This window comes from Camellia sinensis, chromosome 4 (genome assembly GCF_055761805.1).
Source record: "Camellia sinensis isolate YWXY chromosome 4, ASM5576180v1, whole genome shotgun sequence".
Taxonomy (NCBI): domain Eukaryota; kingdom Viridiplantae; phylum Streptophyta; class Magnoliopsida; order Ericales; family Theaceae; genus Camellia; species Camellia sinensis.
Genome location: NC_138964.1, coordinates 73944526 through 73961893, shown reverse-complemented (window position 1 = coordinate 73961893; position 17368 = coordinate 73944526). Strand labels below are relative to the sequence as shown.

Genomic DNA, 17368 nt, shown 5'->3' with positions numbered 1-17368 from the left:
TATGGCCTAGAATGACAGCTGCTAGCTGTCTACAGAAATATCTGTTGAAAACCACACTTGGCCAGCCGGCCATAAAAATGGTCGACCGGCAGTCAAATTGGCCGGCCGGCCATCACATTTGGCCGATTGAAAATCAAGGTGGCCGGCAGGCAGGAGACTTGGTTGACAGGCTACCCCCTTCCCTCAGGTACACATCCACAAGCTCTTGGTGCAACCAAGCACAAAACAGAGAATTTAAGAGATTCTATGGCAAGGCGCACATCCAAGACTTTTCAAAACTCAAAACAAACACAAGCATGGATAATCATCGCGTGTTCAAACGATGACGTCCAAGCCTTGAGGACGGTCAAAAATGGGGTTTCTACAGTTGGTTTTGACCCTTTTGCTTAGCTTCTTAGAGAAGCTTGACTCTTTTGTCAAGCTTCTTGAGGAAGCTTGACCCTTTTGGTCTAGCTTCCTCAAGAAGCTTGACCCTCTCTTGAGGCTTCTCCAAGAAGTCTTGGCTCTTCTCCTCTATAAAACCAACACTCCTCCTCCATTTGCAAGGGTTAGAAAAACCAGCCAAGGCATATACACTCCACCCTCCATATCTCTCTCATCCAAGCTCCAAACCCTAATATTCTTGGCCATTTACACCACACCTCCTAGCCTACCACCTCCACCATCCATCCAAGCATCTTGGAACTATTTTTCAGAGGTTGAAGACTCACTTTCTTGGTCCAGAACTTGCTGCATTGCTGTGCTACAAGGGTAAGTCCTCATTTCCCCCATTTTGGCATTATTTTTCTTCATAAATTAGCCCTATTTGCAAGCATTTATGAGTTTTGTCTTGAACTTAAAAGTTTCTTATTTTGAGTTCCTCTTGAAGTTTGATTAAGGACACTTTTCTGTTTGAGGTCATATACCTCCTTGTATGCTCTATCCCTTTTTGTAGGCTTTTTTTGCTTCATATCTTAGCCTTGCTTACAAGCATTTTATAGATTTGTCATAAACTGAAAAGAGTCTTATTTTGAGCCCCTCTTGATGTTTGATTAAGGGAATTTTTCTGTTTGAGGTCATTTACTTCCTTGTATGCTTGTTTGCCTCTTGTTTTGAGCCTTGCATCTAGGCCTTTGTTGCGTGCTTTGTTTGGCCTTCTAGCCACTGAAATCAAGTGGATTTTTAGTGGCTAATACACCATTTTGAGAGCCAAAATTAGAGGGGGGTGACCACCTCTCTCCTTGTCTTGTTTGTTGGCCCTTTTGGCCTTCTAAAGGGGCTCCATTTTGTATGCTTAGAAGTCTTGTTTCAGGCCCTATTATGTGAGTTTTGAGGTCTGCCTTAGCTCTGTCCAGAGCCCTTTTGGCCATATTTTGTGTCCCTCATGCATGTGTAGAGCAATCCTCCTCAAGGCCTTTCAAGGGGACCTTTTATTGCATGTTTCATTGACTCATTTCAGGGCCTTTTTGGTGAGTTTTAGGGCTGTCATAACTGATTTCCAGAGTTTGTTTTGCCATTTTACATGTCTATCTTGTATGTGTTGAGTAATCCACCTCATGGCCCTCCAAAGAAGCCCATCATTTTTTGCATGCATTGGATACATTTCAGTGGTTATTTAGGCATATTTTAGCATACCATGTTCCTTGTAGACGTCCCCCGAACGCCCCGGGAGGGTTAGCTCCCGTTCTGTTCATTTGGGGTCACTACAGCTCGGACTCTTGAATGTCACGGTTCCTAATCTGAACCAAAGAGTCCAAATCCGGCAAATCGTTTTGAGAAACTGATTTTTGAAAAAGTAGTGCCAAACATGGACTGCTTTGCCAGATACAGAGTCGCCACCTAAATATTTTATTTTGGGAAATTTAGGAAACCCTGACTCGGTGCCAAAAGGCCACGTGTCCGTCATCACCAAAGTTGCCTCGGCTCGGGAACTTGGGTACGATTGGGGAAGGTCACTTCGTGAGCACCCCCGCTCGCCCGGTCATAGACCGGCCTCTACTAACCATGATATCAATTTTTGAAAACATTGTGAGTTCTTAATCCGGTTATTAGCCTAGGTTACTATGTGATGCTCACAGCATACAAGTATAGACTGGATCGCCTGAATTGGAACAAAACATTTCATGCTTGTTTTTGAAAATGGTTTGCTACCCGCAGGTAGGCTTGAAACATTTGATGATTTATTCCAATTCAGATAACTCAACCTTCACCCACAGGCATTCAGGCAGTTATATCAGATAAGCACATAGCCTCATGGTAAACATGCTATTCATGGCAGCACTCACACGCATGCAAGGATGCTAAAGCATAAAAACTTACCGAGTACTCCAAGCAAAAATAGACATTTATTAGAAATCATGCATGAATCCTAAGTATACAGAAATGTCTAACGCAACACATGCAAAATGCAATTATAGCAGGCTCGGCTATTCCAAGATGACATATGAAATGCTACAACTACCATGTATTCAACTTGGAATTGAAAGTACGATGCAGTTAGTATGATGCGCCGAGCCCGGTGCATGCAAAACAGATGAATGATGCAAACATGCTGTCATACTGTATGCTAATTGAAATATGCCCTAATCTAACCATCAAAAGCGGATAAATAAAAGGGAGAAAGACGTGGGGTTGGAAGACATACATCACACTCACGCACACTTATTACAGTTGTGCCCTCACTCGGAGGGTCCGAATAAATATACAGTCCAAATATTACAGTCCCAAATAAAAGAATATTACAGTCCAAAATATTACAAAATCCTAATTAATTAAAGAATTAACTAAGAAGGCAAATAAAACTGGCATGCAAGCCAGGGACTTCCTTGCTTCTGGTGGATGATGCATGCCCGGATTGTCTTGCGCGGAAATCCACCGGAATGCCCCAATTAGCCTCTGTTCACACCTGTTCTTGAAATGCGTGCCAAGTCCCAAAAAGTTACTGATTCTGCTTTTTGCTGCAACAGAGAGCAGGAAAGGGGCATAGCAATGTATTTGCACAGATATATGCATGTCTCGATCCTCGTGCCACCAATCACGCATACCGAGGCATGATGGCCGAGGAGTCGAAATGCACAACTCAATATAGGATGAATGCACATGAAACTACAGCTAAAACCTAACTCCATCATGGATAATCCGGAGTGTCGGTGACTGGGGGAATTGAGACACATTCCGTCACTCGGAGTACGAAATGTACCTCGTTTCCCGTGCCCGGGCTAACTCCTATTCCGGACACGATGCAATATGCATGATATGCATGAAATGCAACTAAGATGCAATCCTAACATACACAATGCTATGAAAATCAGATGCCTCGAAATGCGTGCACACGGGCTCGCAAACCGAGAAAATGACAGAATACAATGAAAATGGGATGCCTCGAAATACGTGCACGCGGGTACGCAAACCGAGGCGATGATACGTGTCTCGAAATGCGTGCACACGGGCACGCAAACCGAGGCAATGATATGTGTCTCGAAATGCGTGCACACGGGCACGTAAACCGAGGCGATGATAGAAACAATGCGAATGACATGAAAATGAGATGCCTCGAAATGCGTGCACGCGGGCACGCAAACTGAGAAAATGACATGTCTCGAAATACGTGCACGCGGGCACGCAAACCGAGGCGATGATAGAAACAATGCGAATGACATGAAAATGAGATGCCTCGAAATGCGTGCACGCGGGCACGCAAACCGAGGCGATGGCGGAATGTGATGAAATGACATGGAAATGACAAATGGGCTTATACCAACATGAGTGAGCCTCAGCCACACTCACATAAGATGCCGGCGGATAAAAATGAAGTGCCTCGAAATGCGTGCACACAGGCACGCAAACCGAGGCGATGACAAAATATGATGAAATGACATGGAAATGACAAATGGGCTTATACCAACATGAGTGAGCCTCAGCCACACTCACATAGGATGCCGGCGGATAAAAATGAAGTGCCTCGAAATGCGTGCACACGGGCACGCAAGCCGAGGCGATGACAAAATATGATGAAATGACATGGAAATGACAAATGGGCTTAAACCAACATGAGTGAGCCTCAGCCACACTCACATAGGATGCCGGCAGATAAAAATGGAGTGCCTCGAAATGCGTGCACACAGGCACGCAAACCGAGGCGATGACAAAATATGATGAAAGGACATGGAAATGACAAATGGGCTTATACCAACATGAGTGAGCCTCAGCCACACTCATATAGGATGCCGGAGGATAAAAATGGAGTGCCTCGAAATGCGTGCACACAGGCACGCAAACCGAGGCGATGACAAAATATGATGAAATGACATGGAAATGACAAATGGGCTTATACCAACATGAGTGAGCCTCAGCCACAATCACATAGGATGCCGGCGGATAAAAATGGAGTGCCTCGAAATGCGTGCACACAGGCACACAAACCGAGGCGATGACAAAATATGATGAAATGACATGGAAATGACAAATGGGCTTATACCAACATGAGTGAGCCTCAGCCACACTCACATAGGATGCCGGCGGATAAAAATGGAGTGCCTCGAAATGCGTGCACACAGGCACGCAAACCGAGGCGATGACAAAATTTGATGAAATGACATGGAAATGGATGGCAATCATTCTAACAGAATTTCAGGAACAAAATATGGGGGAAACACAGTCCCGAAATGAAGCGAAATGACATGAAATGCAAGGAAATGTCCCGAAATGCAACATTAGGCACCCGAAATGGCCTATAGCTATGCCAAACATGCACAATATGGACATGCAATGCAAAGACAGAAGATAGACAGTCCCAAAAAAGGCACTTTCACAGTTATAAACATGGCCAAACAGCAAGCATAGTTAGGGGAAAAATAGCATGCAAGAATAGGGGCCAAAAGAGGGGTAATGAAGCAAGTGGTATAAGAAAAACCCAAACTGAAAAATTTCCTTCTACAACACTGAAGAGGGACCAAAAATATGAATATTTACAGTATATGGAAGCCTCAAAATCAGTATACAAATATGCTAAAAATGTGATGCAAAATGAGGCTCAAAAGGGGCTATAACATGAGGTATACAAAATAATCACCGAACAGAAAAAAAGTGTTAATGAAACATGAAGTATAGGCGAAAATAAGGCCACTTTGAGTTCGGACCAAGGTCTTTAAACAGAAGCAAAGAGGGCTGCCAATTTATGCAAAAATGGGGCCAAATAAGGGATATAACTACAAGTGACACATGGAGACTCCAAACAATGTTGAGCCCTTCTCCAATGTTGAAGAGGGGCTCAAAATAAGCCTAATATCAGTTTACAACATGCTCAAAAACAGATTTCTCATGGGCCAAAAATAGCATGCAAAATCATGACATTCAAGAGGATCAATGAAGCAAGTGTATCATGGAGGGCTCAAACAGGGTTGAGCCCTTAATGAAAAGTGAAGATGAGCTCAAAAGAGGGCCCTTTTCAGTTAGGGCGGGAGCTTGAAACAAAAATCAAGTGGGGATTACAAATAAATCAAGAAAAAGGGTCAAAAGGGTAAAAGTATTACTTACCCTTGAAGACTCAAACTTTTGTTGCTTCTTGGATGAATTTGCAGCTTCTTTGGCCTTTGAGAAACCTTCCTTGTTGCTGGAAATGAGGTAGTGGTGATAGAGCTTGGTGGTGTAGAAGGAATGATGGTTAGGGATTTAGGGTTTTTCAAAGAATTGAGAAGGATGGAGATGGAGTTGTGTATGGAGACTTGAAGGAGAGTTTTTCTAACCTCAAAATACTACAAGGCTTGCTTGCTATATAGGCCAAAGAAGGGGTGTAAAGGTGGGGGAAAAGGAGAGCAAAATTCCCCCACGAAATATCCCCCAGATAAAGATCTTGTCTGGGGGAAAAAGCTCCACAACTGTAAAGTGTACAGTGCAAGGAAGCAGGCCGGCCTGGTACTTTTGTTGCAGGTGGCCGGCCGGCCACACCCCCTAGCCGGCCGGCTAGGGGTCAAAAGGTTCAATCATATTTTCTGGCCGGCCAGCAACTGGTGAGGTACACCTATGTGTGTACAACACAACCATGTGGTTAAAATTCCAAGAAAGTGGGTCCAAGGGGTTCAACATTGGCTCGGAAAGAGGGGTTCAAAAGGGTCAGTAACCTTAATGGCCGGCCACCAACTTTTAGGGGCCTCCCATGTGTGTAGATCACAGATATGTGGTTGAAAGTTGGCAACATTAACTCCAAGGTGTTCAACATTAGCCCGGAAGTTGGAAAAACGGGTGCTGGGAGGCTCCGGAGGAGAGATAACTGGTTGCTGCAACAATTGCTGGCCTCCCACCCTTCAGTGACCTTTCCAGTGATAAAACAGAGGTACCTGCCAAAAATGAACGAAAACTGTTGCAAAACGAAAGCTCGGGGACCAAAACACGCAGTTCGGGGTCCCGAAAATGGGCTGTTAAGCACCGAAAGTGGTATTCGACCACGAAGTGGGTTTCTCAGACCCCAGTGTCCCACAAAAGGGAGAAAATAAGAAGTATGCCAAAAATCAGAGCAAGAGGAGATGGTTAAGCGGTCCCGAACCGAGGCACACGGCCTACGGTCCCGAAAACCGGGAACCGGACTCCGAAATGGGCAAAATGGCTTACGGCCACCAAATGTAGCCTACGGCCACTGAGAGATGGTCTACGGGACTTCTCCCTCCCCTCAGGAAAAGAAACAGGGAAAACCGAGCTTGGTTCGCAAACCGAGACAAAGTACAAAAGAGGGTTCGGAAGTCCGGAGGCAAAGCTCACGGCCGTGACTCTGAAACTTCTGAACAAGCACATTATGCAACATCACCAAGCACTCAATCGGTGACGTCTGAGTCTTAAGGTCGGTCAAAAATGGGGTGTCTACAGTTGCCCCTCTTTGACAGAACTCGGAAGTCACAAGTGACGGGAGTGAATGTCAAAGCCCAGAGACGACCCATTTTTGACAAGGCCGAAGACTTAGACAAACAGACAGGATAAACAGAGATGTGCCCGCAGGCATGCCCGCAGGCAGGGGGCAAAATGCAAATGATATGCAAGAAGCCGAAGGTAACCCAATGATCATGCAAATGCAGCAAGCTGTAATGAAGCAAGTATTCGCAAATAGATGCAACAGTTTTAAGCAAGAATGCAAAGCAATAACTACATTTCATGTAGTTAAGAATGCGGAGGATTATTCAATCCCCGCCACATCTCACACGGAGAAGATACAATACCTGCTCGATTCGTCTGGTTGCACCAGCCTCAATTGAACTGTACATACAATATCGTGCCTGCAAAAGAGAGAAATTGCAACAAGTACAATATGCTACCAACATATATTTAATGTGATTCCGAAAGTTCGACACACGCAGTGCCGGCAAGTGTATGCATCGCAATGCAAGAGTGGAACATGCGTGACAACGCATGCTCAAACATGGAGGTATGCCAATATCAAGAAATGTGCACGTTGATGCAGGTATGCTCATGAGAATGCAAGTTATGTGCATGATAGTACAAAACGAGCATAAATCAGGGTGTTCATTTGTCATGAAACAACGAGTACGAAAACGCGTGTTTCGGCGAAGGTAACTCGATCACGGCCTCCGATCCGCTTTCCTGAAAGGTTACAACTCATTCAAAAAGGATACACTTTGATTTTGATGAGTGATGATGAGATACACGTCAGATCTCGAAGCCGAAGTCCCGACGGAACAATTTCGCGACCGGAAGTGTACTTTTCTTGAACTTTTTCAGGTCCCGGGAACTCCGATCTTCCTCAAAATTTGCAGAGAGCTAGGTGAGCATGTGAGGAACATGGCCGGCCGTTTATCTTCCCAAGGGGAGGTGGCCAACTGGTTTCCAATAAAGCAGATAGTTGGCCGGCCATTTCTGCAAAAAGCAGATAGCTGGCCGGCTAGAAATAGGGGCCGGCCGGCCATGTGCTAGATCCGAGGATATTTTGGTCTTTTTCCCTCCTTTTTGCATGCTTCTTCAACCAAGGCTTGAGGCCTATAAAAGGCAGCCAAGGCCCCTTCCTTTTCTTGCCTTCTACAACACTTTCCTCTCCAGATCTGAGTTTCACGCGCGTTTTCCAACGCCCCGTGCAAATTGTTTCCGCAAAAACATTCAGTTTCAAGCACTTTGAAGCGATTAAATTCCGGTTTCGGAGCTTCTTTTTGCATTTTCGCCACTTGAGGTAAGTTTGTCTCAATATTTGGAAGATTTTCTCGGGAGTTGACTTTTGTTGACTTTTCATTTCCCGAGATTTGACTTTTGTTGACTTTTTCCAATTTTTGCTCATTTTGCTCATTTTGCTCCCTTTTGCAGATTTTCTGAAAAATGGCGGGTAATTCTCCCCACGACGGAGGTTTTCCAGGTGCCGGAGATGATTTTGATCCCATGACTCTACCTCCGAGGACCCGACCTTTCATTCCCGGGAGGTACCGTCCGCCAGCACACGTTCTTCCGCGCGCTGTCTTCCGTCACTTTACCAGTTTTGACGAGCGAGCACCCGGGGATCTGCTTCTCAGAGAGCCGGAGCAGCATCTCTCTCACGAGGCCCGAGAGGTATTTACCTCATCTCCTGTATTTTACATTTCGCACCTTTGCCATGCTTGATCACACAGTTTAGCTTATGACATAGCACTTTGCTTACACCTTGAACATGTAATTTCAACATTCGAATTTCTGAACACTCGGCTCATTAATTAATTGCGAACACACAGCCCACATTAGAACACACGGCTCAAACACTGATTTGTCGAACACACAGCCCGAATTCGAAAGTGAACACACAGCCCACACTTCAAATTTTCTGAACACGCAGCCCAGATTAGATAGTGAACACGTAGCCCACACTAGTTGAAATTTGAACACGCAGCCCAAACTTCGATTTTTCTGAACACGCAGCCCAGATAGATAGTGAACACGCAGCCCACAATTTAACTGAAAGTTGAATACGCAGCCCAAACTTCAAATTTTCTGAACACGCAGCCCAGATAGATAGTGAACACGCAGCCCACAATTTAACTGAAAGTTGAACACGCAACCCAAACTTCAAATTTTTTGAACACGCAGCCCAAACTTCAAATTTTCTGAACACGCAGCCCAGATAGATAGTGAACACGCAGCCCAAACTTCAAATTTTCTGAACACGCATCCTAGATTAATAGTGAACACGCAGCCCACAATTTTAACTGAAAGTTGAACACGCAGCCCAAACTTCAAATTTTCTGAACACGCAGTCCAGATAGATAGTGAACACGCAGCCCACAATTTTAACTGAAAGTTGAACACGCAGCCCAAACTTCAAATTTTCTGAACACGCAGCCCAGATAGATAGTGAACACGCAGCCCACAATTTTAACTGAAAGTTGAACACGCAGCCCAAACTTCAAATTTTCTGAACACGCAGCCCAGATAGATAGTGAACACGCAGCCCACAATTTTAACTGAAAGTTGAACACGCAGCCCACATTTTAACTGAAAGTTGAACACGCAGCCCAAACTTCAAATTTTCTGAACAAGCAGCCCAGATAGATAGTGAACACGCAGCCCACAATTTTAACTGAAAGTTGAACACACAGCCCAAACATCAAATTTTCTGAACACGCAGCCTAGATAGATAGTGAACACGCAGCCCACAATTTTAACTGAAAGTTGAACACGCAGCCCAAACTTCAAATTTTCTGAACACGCAGCCCAGATTAAATAGTGAACACGCAGCCCACATTTTAAATTTTCTGAACACGCAGCCCATATTAGAATTTGCATGTAGCTTTTTTCACTTCATCGGCACACAGCCCATTTCATTCCATTGGCACACAACCCATTTATCTCATTGGCACACAGCCCTTTTATTTCATTAGCACACAGCCCATTTCATTTCATTGGCACACAGCCCATTTCATTTCATTGGCACACAGCCCATTTCATTTCGTTATTGACACATGTATTCATTCTGAATGCAGGTTGGTCCCGCAGTGTGCGAGGGTATGGTTCTACCATCGCGCGGGATTGGTATGCCGAGCTCCCGGAGGCCGTCCGAGATTTGATAGATTTAGCAGGATTCGGACCCTTCTGCGTCGGGTTGTCACGTTGTCCTGCCAGGAGGACGCTGATGGCAGCCTTGGTAGAGAGATGGTGGGACACCACCAATTCCTTTCATTTCTCTGCTACCGGGGATATGACCATGACCCCTTTTGACTTCGCTGTATTGACCGGCTTAGACGTCGGAGGTTGGTCCATCCCCTACGATGAGGATATGGGCGAGTGGGAGGCCGCCTGGATGTATCTGTTGGGGGCTCACCCACCTGTTGACAGGGTCTCTAGGAGAGTCCGATACACTTGGTTCTCTTCCCATTTCCGGCGGGCGGAGATGGTGCCTGAGACTCCCGAGGAGACAGAGCAGTATGCCCGTGGTTTCCTGATGTTCCTCTTCGGGACTACCCTGTTCGCCGACAGAGGGAACACCGTTGGGCTATACCTGCTGAGCGCTCTAGTCGACCTATCACAGGTCCATCGATATGACTGGGGTGGCGCCGGCTTGGCTACCCTTTACTTTTATATGAGCGCGACCTCCCGCGGGCGGGGCGATTTGCTTGGCGGCTACTGGAGAGCCTGGGAGGTACTTTCTGTTCCCTTGATTTACATTTCTGCTTCTCATTACTTGTACATTGCACCCACAGCGCACTTTTACAGTCTGTATTTTGCTCTCAGCATTTCGTACTTACATTCTGCATTGTTTTTCTCAGCTATGGGTCTATGTATACTTCCCATCATTAGCCCCAGAGCTGGAGGTGGTAGGGATTCCCATGACCCCATATTCATTGGTGTTCGAGGGCCCACACCGGCCGAGGCCTCGAGAGACCCTCCTTCGCCTGCGACAGTACTTCGACACTGTGCGACATTCAGAGGTACTTCAGAACTTTCAGTTCTTTTCATTTTTATCTTTGATTTGCTCTGTATATTCTCGATTTCTGATTGGTTTATGCATTCATCATCCGCAGATTACATGGCAGCCTTGGGTGTCCCTGGGTGACGACCTCCGACTTCAGTATACCGGAGCGTCGGGCATTTCCCAGTATAGGGTCCTGCTCGAAGGGCCAGTTGGCAGGGTATGGTTCCTGGGGGAGCGCTTTCTGCGCCAGGTATGGGGGTATCTTTCTCAGGATATTCCCGCAGTACCCCCAGCTAGTATGCGGACTGCTGACAGGCTCTCTTACTCAGAGGTAGTCGGCGCCATGCTGGGCAGTGATGCTTTACTATACATTGAGGAGGGGGATTACGCCACTTATCGTCACATATATTTGATGCCTCCATTGACGGAAGCTCGTATCCCGATGATGAGGCCTGCCGGTATGTCATCCTCGGGCCAGGCTCGGGCTCGGGCTGCAGACGCCCCTTCTACTAGCAGGGCCGGTACATCTAGAGGTGGGAGTAGACCGGTTCCTCCGGCTCCGTCGGTTCATCCTCATCCCGGATGGCCAGATATGCCTACTGAGTTGATGGCGTGGCAGTATGGGGCTAGCTTCCCGACTCCGATTCCACTAGAGCCTCCGATGCCCAGTGATCGATACGCCATTGATCCGGACTCACCGCCGGTATGCTCCACTTCTTTTCATTCATCATTCAGATGTTTAGACACTCTTCTGTTCACTGATGATTATGAGCTCATTTTTGCAGCCATCGCGAGGGTACATGGAGGAGGTGGTTGGACTGGTGGCCACACTCGAGGGCATGGTCCTGCGTAGGGAGGCACAGTTGTCTGTCGCGGGCATCCAGGTACCCTTCAGTTTTCTGGCATTTATCATACTTCTGATGACATGCTGATTTCTACTGCATCGATAGACCACTTGTGTAGAGCACATCTGACACACACCCCACTTGGACACTGTATTTACATGCACCCACTTCATGTAGCCTTTGCTTGTATCTGCATCTGATGTATATATTTGGACTAATGCATTTGAATTGAACTCTTTGTTTTCAGATGCCTTCATGGTCCGGCCAGCCGCAGACCAGGCCACCTGGGCCTCATTGGGGAGCTGGGCCTTCTGGGCCTTTCCATGGAGTTGGGTCATCCGGGCCTTTTCAGGGGGCGGGGTCATCTCGGCCTTCCAGAGGAGCCGGGCCTTCTAGGCCTTTTCGGGGAGCTCGAGGAGGGCCCGTCCGCAGACGCAAGGCTCACATTGTGGAGGTGGAGCCTGATGAGGAGGAGGAGGATGTTGAGGAGGGGGAGGCTACCGATCGTCAGTCAGAGACATCTGCTGAGGAAGGAGGCTCCGGTTTTGGCTCGGGGAATAGAGGCGAGGCTGAGGGGGATCCTGAGGATGACAGCTCCGACTCAGATGGTGGTGCGGAGATTGTCCCGCTAAAGAGGATGAGGCGTGCTTCTCGTTCCCGCTCCCGAGGGCTCTGATGTTGCTATTTCCTGCTTTATTTTTCTTTTGCTAGTAGTTTGTAGCACTTTGCACATTGTTAGGTAGTTTTATTTTCTGTAAAACTTGTACCTTTGTTTGTTGTAAAGCATGATGAAATGAAATAGCTTTTGAAAAGGTGTATGTATTTTAAACTTTTAGCATCGTATCGCATCATCTTATTTCGCACAAAAATGAAATTGAATGGTAATGCGCGTTGTGTAATCACCAAGTCAGGTAGTGAACCGACGCAACAAACTAAACAACTTAACCTACTAAGATATAACAGAACCTTAGGAAGTTTACAACTCGATAAGCAAAATGCAACAACGCAAATAAACAAGACTTTAACAATAATTGCTTAAACAGAGAGCAATGACTCAAAAACACAAAACACGTCTGCTCGACAAACAACTCGATAAGCAAAACAACAACTCGATAAAGAAAACTCAACAACAACAAAGTGTACTTCTGACGATCTGGGCACCGGAACGCATCCGAAACGGAGGGAGATGAAGGCCTTTGACTCTCCCGTTGCATGGGAATGCTTGGAACTTTCCCTCGAAGGGTAAAACAGGGTCAAGAGGATACACTGCAGCATTGCTGGCTATTCCTGGGAGCCGGCCGGCCATTTTTGAAAAAGTAAATGGCTGGCCAGCCAGGAAAGGTGGCCGGCCGGCCACTCAGTCCTGCAGCCTCCAGATTTTTGACACGTGTCCCTGTGAATAGTATTTTTCCTTCTATAAAAGCCTCAACTTCAGGAACATTCATTTCATCTTAGTTTTAGCCAAAGATGGAGGCGTTTCTCGCAGAAAATATCACATCTTGGATCTCTTCTCTAGATGGCTCAGAAAAGCTGAACTTACGGGGTTTCGGCTTGAATGCACTATTCACGCTGAGCCGTACTCCGCTACATCTTCCTTTTCTTCATGCCACGGCAAGGTTATGGAATCCAGTGACGCATGTTTTTAGCTTTGGCGGCCAAGAGATGTGCCCCACTTTCGAAGATTTTCAGGTTTTCATGGAGTCTGAGTGCTCTGAAGTGATCTTGCCCCAGCTCCGTTTTGGTCACGCCCAGGCTTTAGGGCAGATGTGTGGGCTTACGGCGCATGACGCTCGATCTCTGATCTGCAGTGGAGAACCGGACATCCTTGGCTTGATCCATCGTTTTTCCGATGCTGGTGACCGAAGCAACCATTATTGGCAGGGTTTCCGGCAACACGCCCTCTGCTTATGTTTGTTGTCTCACTTTCTGCTTTCCTCGGGCTTCGGCGGGGCTAGCATTCGCCTGATTGAAGTCGCCCAAGGTTTGAGAGAAGGAAAGAGCTGTATTGCCATGACCTTGGCCGAGACACTGATGGGCTTAGATTCTGTCTATCGCCGGGAGGCGACTAGGTTCGCTGGGAGTCCACTGCTGTTACAGGTAATGTTTCCCACCCAACCTTACATATATATGTGCTCACATCACTCGACCCGCAGGCTCGGTTTTTCTCACAAAACCCTTGTCTTACTTTTCTCTCATCGTACATCTCTCTGTTCTTTATTCTCTCATTTTCCATCCCTCCCCTAGGTATGGTTAATGGACAAGTTGCAGGTTGTGGACTCTTGCCCGGCCTATTCAGCTCGAGGCTACTTCTTTCGGCAACGCCTAGTCAATGCTCTTGACGAAAGGTGGTGGTTCGACTGGATGTGCAATTTGTCTGCAGACGGCATTGCTTGGCGTTGTCCTTGGCTCAACCTCCCGGCAATGAGCTATAGTATGTCTCGGTTGATTGGGATCCAACTGATTGGTCTAACCCACTGCGTATTTTATTTTCCGTTCCGATTCCTGCGTCAGTTTGGTCACGATCAGACTTGCCCACCGGAGGGGATTGAGTACCCAGCTGCTTTCCCAATCCGGGGTGCACACCTTGCCCGATATGCCACGGCATGGAGGACTAGAGAGCTCCTGGCCCCTGCTTCAACTTTCAGTTGCACTTTGTCCGATGAGTGCTTGGATTGGCTCAATGAAGAGGCACAGGTCGGGCCTAGCTTGGCATCAGATGCTCCATCCAGCTCTGGGAGGGGACGCAGAGATACTTGATTCAACTATGCCCCAAATTTATTGCTTATTTAGCATTTTCAAGTTTTCTTTCTGAATGTACTAAAAAGCAACCTCGATTGTAATGCAATGAGCAGGAGAACTCAGCTTTGAAATCAATGAAATTGAAAGTTATGGTACTGAAAATTTTCCGTTTTTGGTCCAAAAATGGTCTTAGTCGTAAAGAGATTGATTTGAACAAAGTCTACTTTTATTAAAACTTTTCAAAACTATTTTCGATGCGGATCAGAACTGGACACGCCGGAGATCTGTCACTGAGATGCACAACCCCAGATCCCTGCAACTGGAAAGTTGCCCCTAGTCTGAAGAACAATGCGGCACTCCATAGCAACGGAAAGTTGCCCCTAGTCTGAGCAGCACTGTACCGGAGATCGCGATAAATGCTGATGGATAAAGATGACTGAGACGATCAAAATGGACAGAGTTGATCGGGGAAAAGTTTATGGCTGAACTTCAAGATGAAGTTGCCTACGTATCCCAAAGATGGGAATCAAGCCTTACGTAGTTCAGGCTGAGGTTCACTCGAGTATTTTCACTCTCCTTTTGCGCTCTAACTTTTGCCAAGGCCGCCCTTTGTGGGTTTTCAACCTTGCGAGCTCAGTTTTTATATTTTCTAATTTTTTGTGCTCTGACTTTTGCCTAGGTCGCCCTTTCGGGTTTTCAGCCTAGCGAGCCTCTCAAGGATAGTATTTCTTCAACTTGTCCATATTGATCGGTTGTGAGAACTCCAAGCCATCTAGATCCATCAGAACCACAGCCCCACCTGACCAGATAGCTTTGATGATATAAGGACCAGTCCAATTGGGTTTGAACTTGCCCCTTGGGTCGTGGATGGGAGCTCGGTTGTCTTTGAGCACCAAATCTCCCTCTTTCAGATTCCTGGACTTAACCTTCTTGTTGAAAGCCCGGGCAATTCTTCGTTGATAGCCTTGGACGTGGTACAGTGCTTTCAGTCTTCTTTCATCAAAGAGCATGAGTTCTTCGAATCTGCTTTGCTGCCAATCTGCTTCGGCTATCTGGCATTCAGCCAATACTCGTAACGACGGAACCTCAATCTCAATGGGTAGAACAGCCTCCATTCCATAGACCAATGAATATGGAGTTGCTCCAGTAGAAGTCCTGATTGAAGTCCTGTAGCCCCATAGAGCAAATGGCAGCTTGTCTGGCCAATCCCGATAGGTTCCCACCATCTTCTGCAATATATGTTTGATATTCTTGTTGGCGGCTTCAACCGCTCCGTTGGTCTGCGGCCGGTATGTAGATGACTTATGAAAAGCCACATTGTATTTCTCCAACAAGTCTATCACTTCTTTCTTGAAATGGGAACCATTATCTGAAATTATTTCGTTTGGCACCCCGTAGCGACAGATGATGTTGTTCCTGATGAACTTTGCGACGTGCGACGCCTTCAACACCGCGTATGATTGGGCCTCGACCCACTTTGTGAAATAATCTATCGCTACTAGGATAAACTCATGCCCGTTTGACCCCTTCGGGGTAACAGCTCTGATCACATCAATTCCACAGACTGAAAAAGGCCATGGCGAAGTCATGTTGTACAGTTTTGACGGCGGGATGTTCATGCGATTTGCATGGATTTGACACTTGTGGCATCGCCGAACAAAGCTAATACAATCCTCCTCCAAGGTTGACCAGTAGTAGCCCTGTCTGAGGATCTTTCTAGCCAGCATTACTCCATTCATGTGTGCACCGCACTCCCTCCCATGGATGGCTTCCATCAGGCACTTCGACTCTTCAGCTTCTACACAGAGCTTATGCATTCCCAGATGACCCCTTTTGTACAGCTTACCCCCGCAGATAATGAACTGAGCAGCCATTCTTCTGACAGCCCTCTTATCCTTGGCATTTGCCCCTAGTGGGTATGTCTCCTTTTCCAAGAAGTTCCAGATGTCGTAGTACCAGGGGTTGCCGTCTTGAACCTCATCTATGGCGGAAATTGACTCGTATGCCGGCACGAACTTCTGATCAATAATGACTGGACGCATCCGGACTCCGGACGGGATGTCTATCATAGAAGATAGAGTTGCTAATGAATCTGCGAACCTGTTGTTCTCTCTTACGAGGTGGGTGAAATTTAGCTTCTCAAACCGAGGAATTAGCAGATCCAAGGTTTGGTGGTAGATTATCATCCTTTCCTCCTTGACTTTCCAATCTCCTTTTGCTTGAGACACAACAAGGTTCGAGTCCCCAATGACGTCCAATCGTTTTGCCCCTAGTTCCAGGGCTGCTTCCAGGCCAACAATGCATGCCTCATACTCTGCTTCGTTGTTGGAAACTTTGAACCGGAGCTTGAATGCTAAAGGGATACGGGAATCGTCAGGCGCTATCAGCAACACCCCTATCCCATACCCATACTGGTTTGACGCTCCATCAAAGTACATCGTCCAAGTTTCATCTTCGACGTGCAGAATGGCTTCATCTGGGAATAGATACTCAACTGCTTCATCCCCCTCAACCGGGTGGTCGGCAAGGAACTCCGCTACCGCTCTGCCTTTTACTGACTTGCGCGTTACATACTTCAAATCAAATTCGGAGAGCAACAGCAGCCATCGAGCTAGCCTACCCGTAAGTGCTGGTTTCTCGAAGAGATATTTGATGGGATCCAAACGCGAAACCAACATTACAGAGTGGGCTAACAGGTAGTGCCGCAGCTTCCTGGTTGCCCATACCAAGGCCAAACAAGCCTTCTCCAGCGGTGTATAGCGGGTCTCGTAATCCAGCATCTTTTTGCTCAGATAGTAGATGGCTCTTTCCACTTTGTCTTCTGACTCTTGCGCGAGCATGCAGCCCATGGTAGTCTCAGTTACCAAAAGGTACAATATCAACGGTCTCCCCGGCTTTGGTGGTGATAACACGGGTGGGTTCTGTAGATACTCTT

At 46.7% G+C, this 17368-nt stretch overlaps 1 protein-coding gene across 1 annotated transcript in view; it reads left to right on the top strand.

The window, feature by feature from the left end:
• The first annotated feature begins 11192 nt into the window (after positions 1-11192).
• The window catches only part of LOC145823839 (uncharacterized), a 40390-nt gene continuing 34214 nt past the window's right edge, over positions 11193-17368 (top strand). The window contains exons 1-3 of the mRNA XM_082923367.1: positions 11193-11552; positions 11635-11733; positions 11942-12148. Of these exons, the coding sequence (XP_082779493.1) occupies positions 11193-11552; positions 11635-11733; positions 11942-12148 (666 nt within the window). The remainder of the gene's footprint in view (positions 11553-11634; positions 11734-11941; positions 12149-17368) is intronic.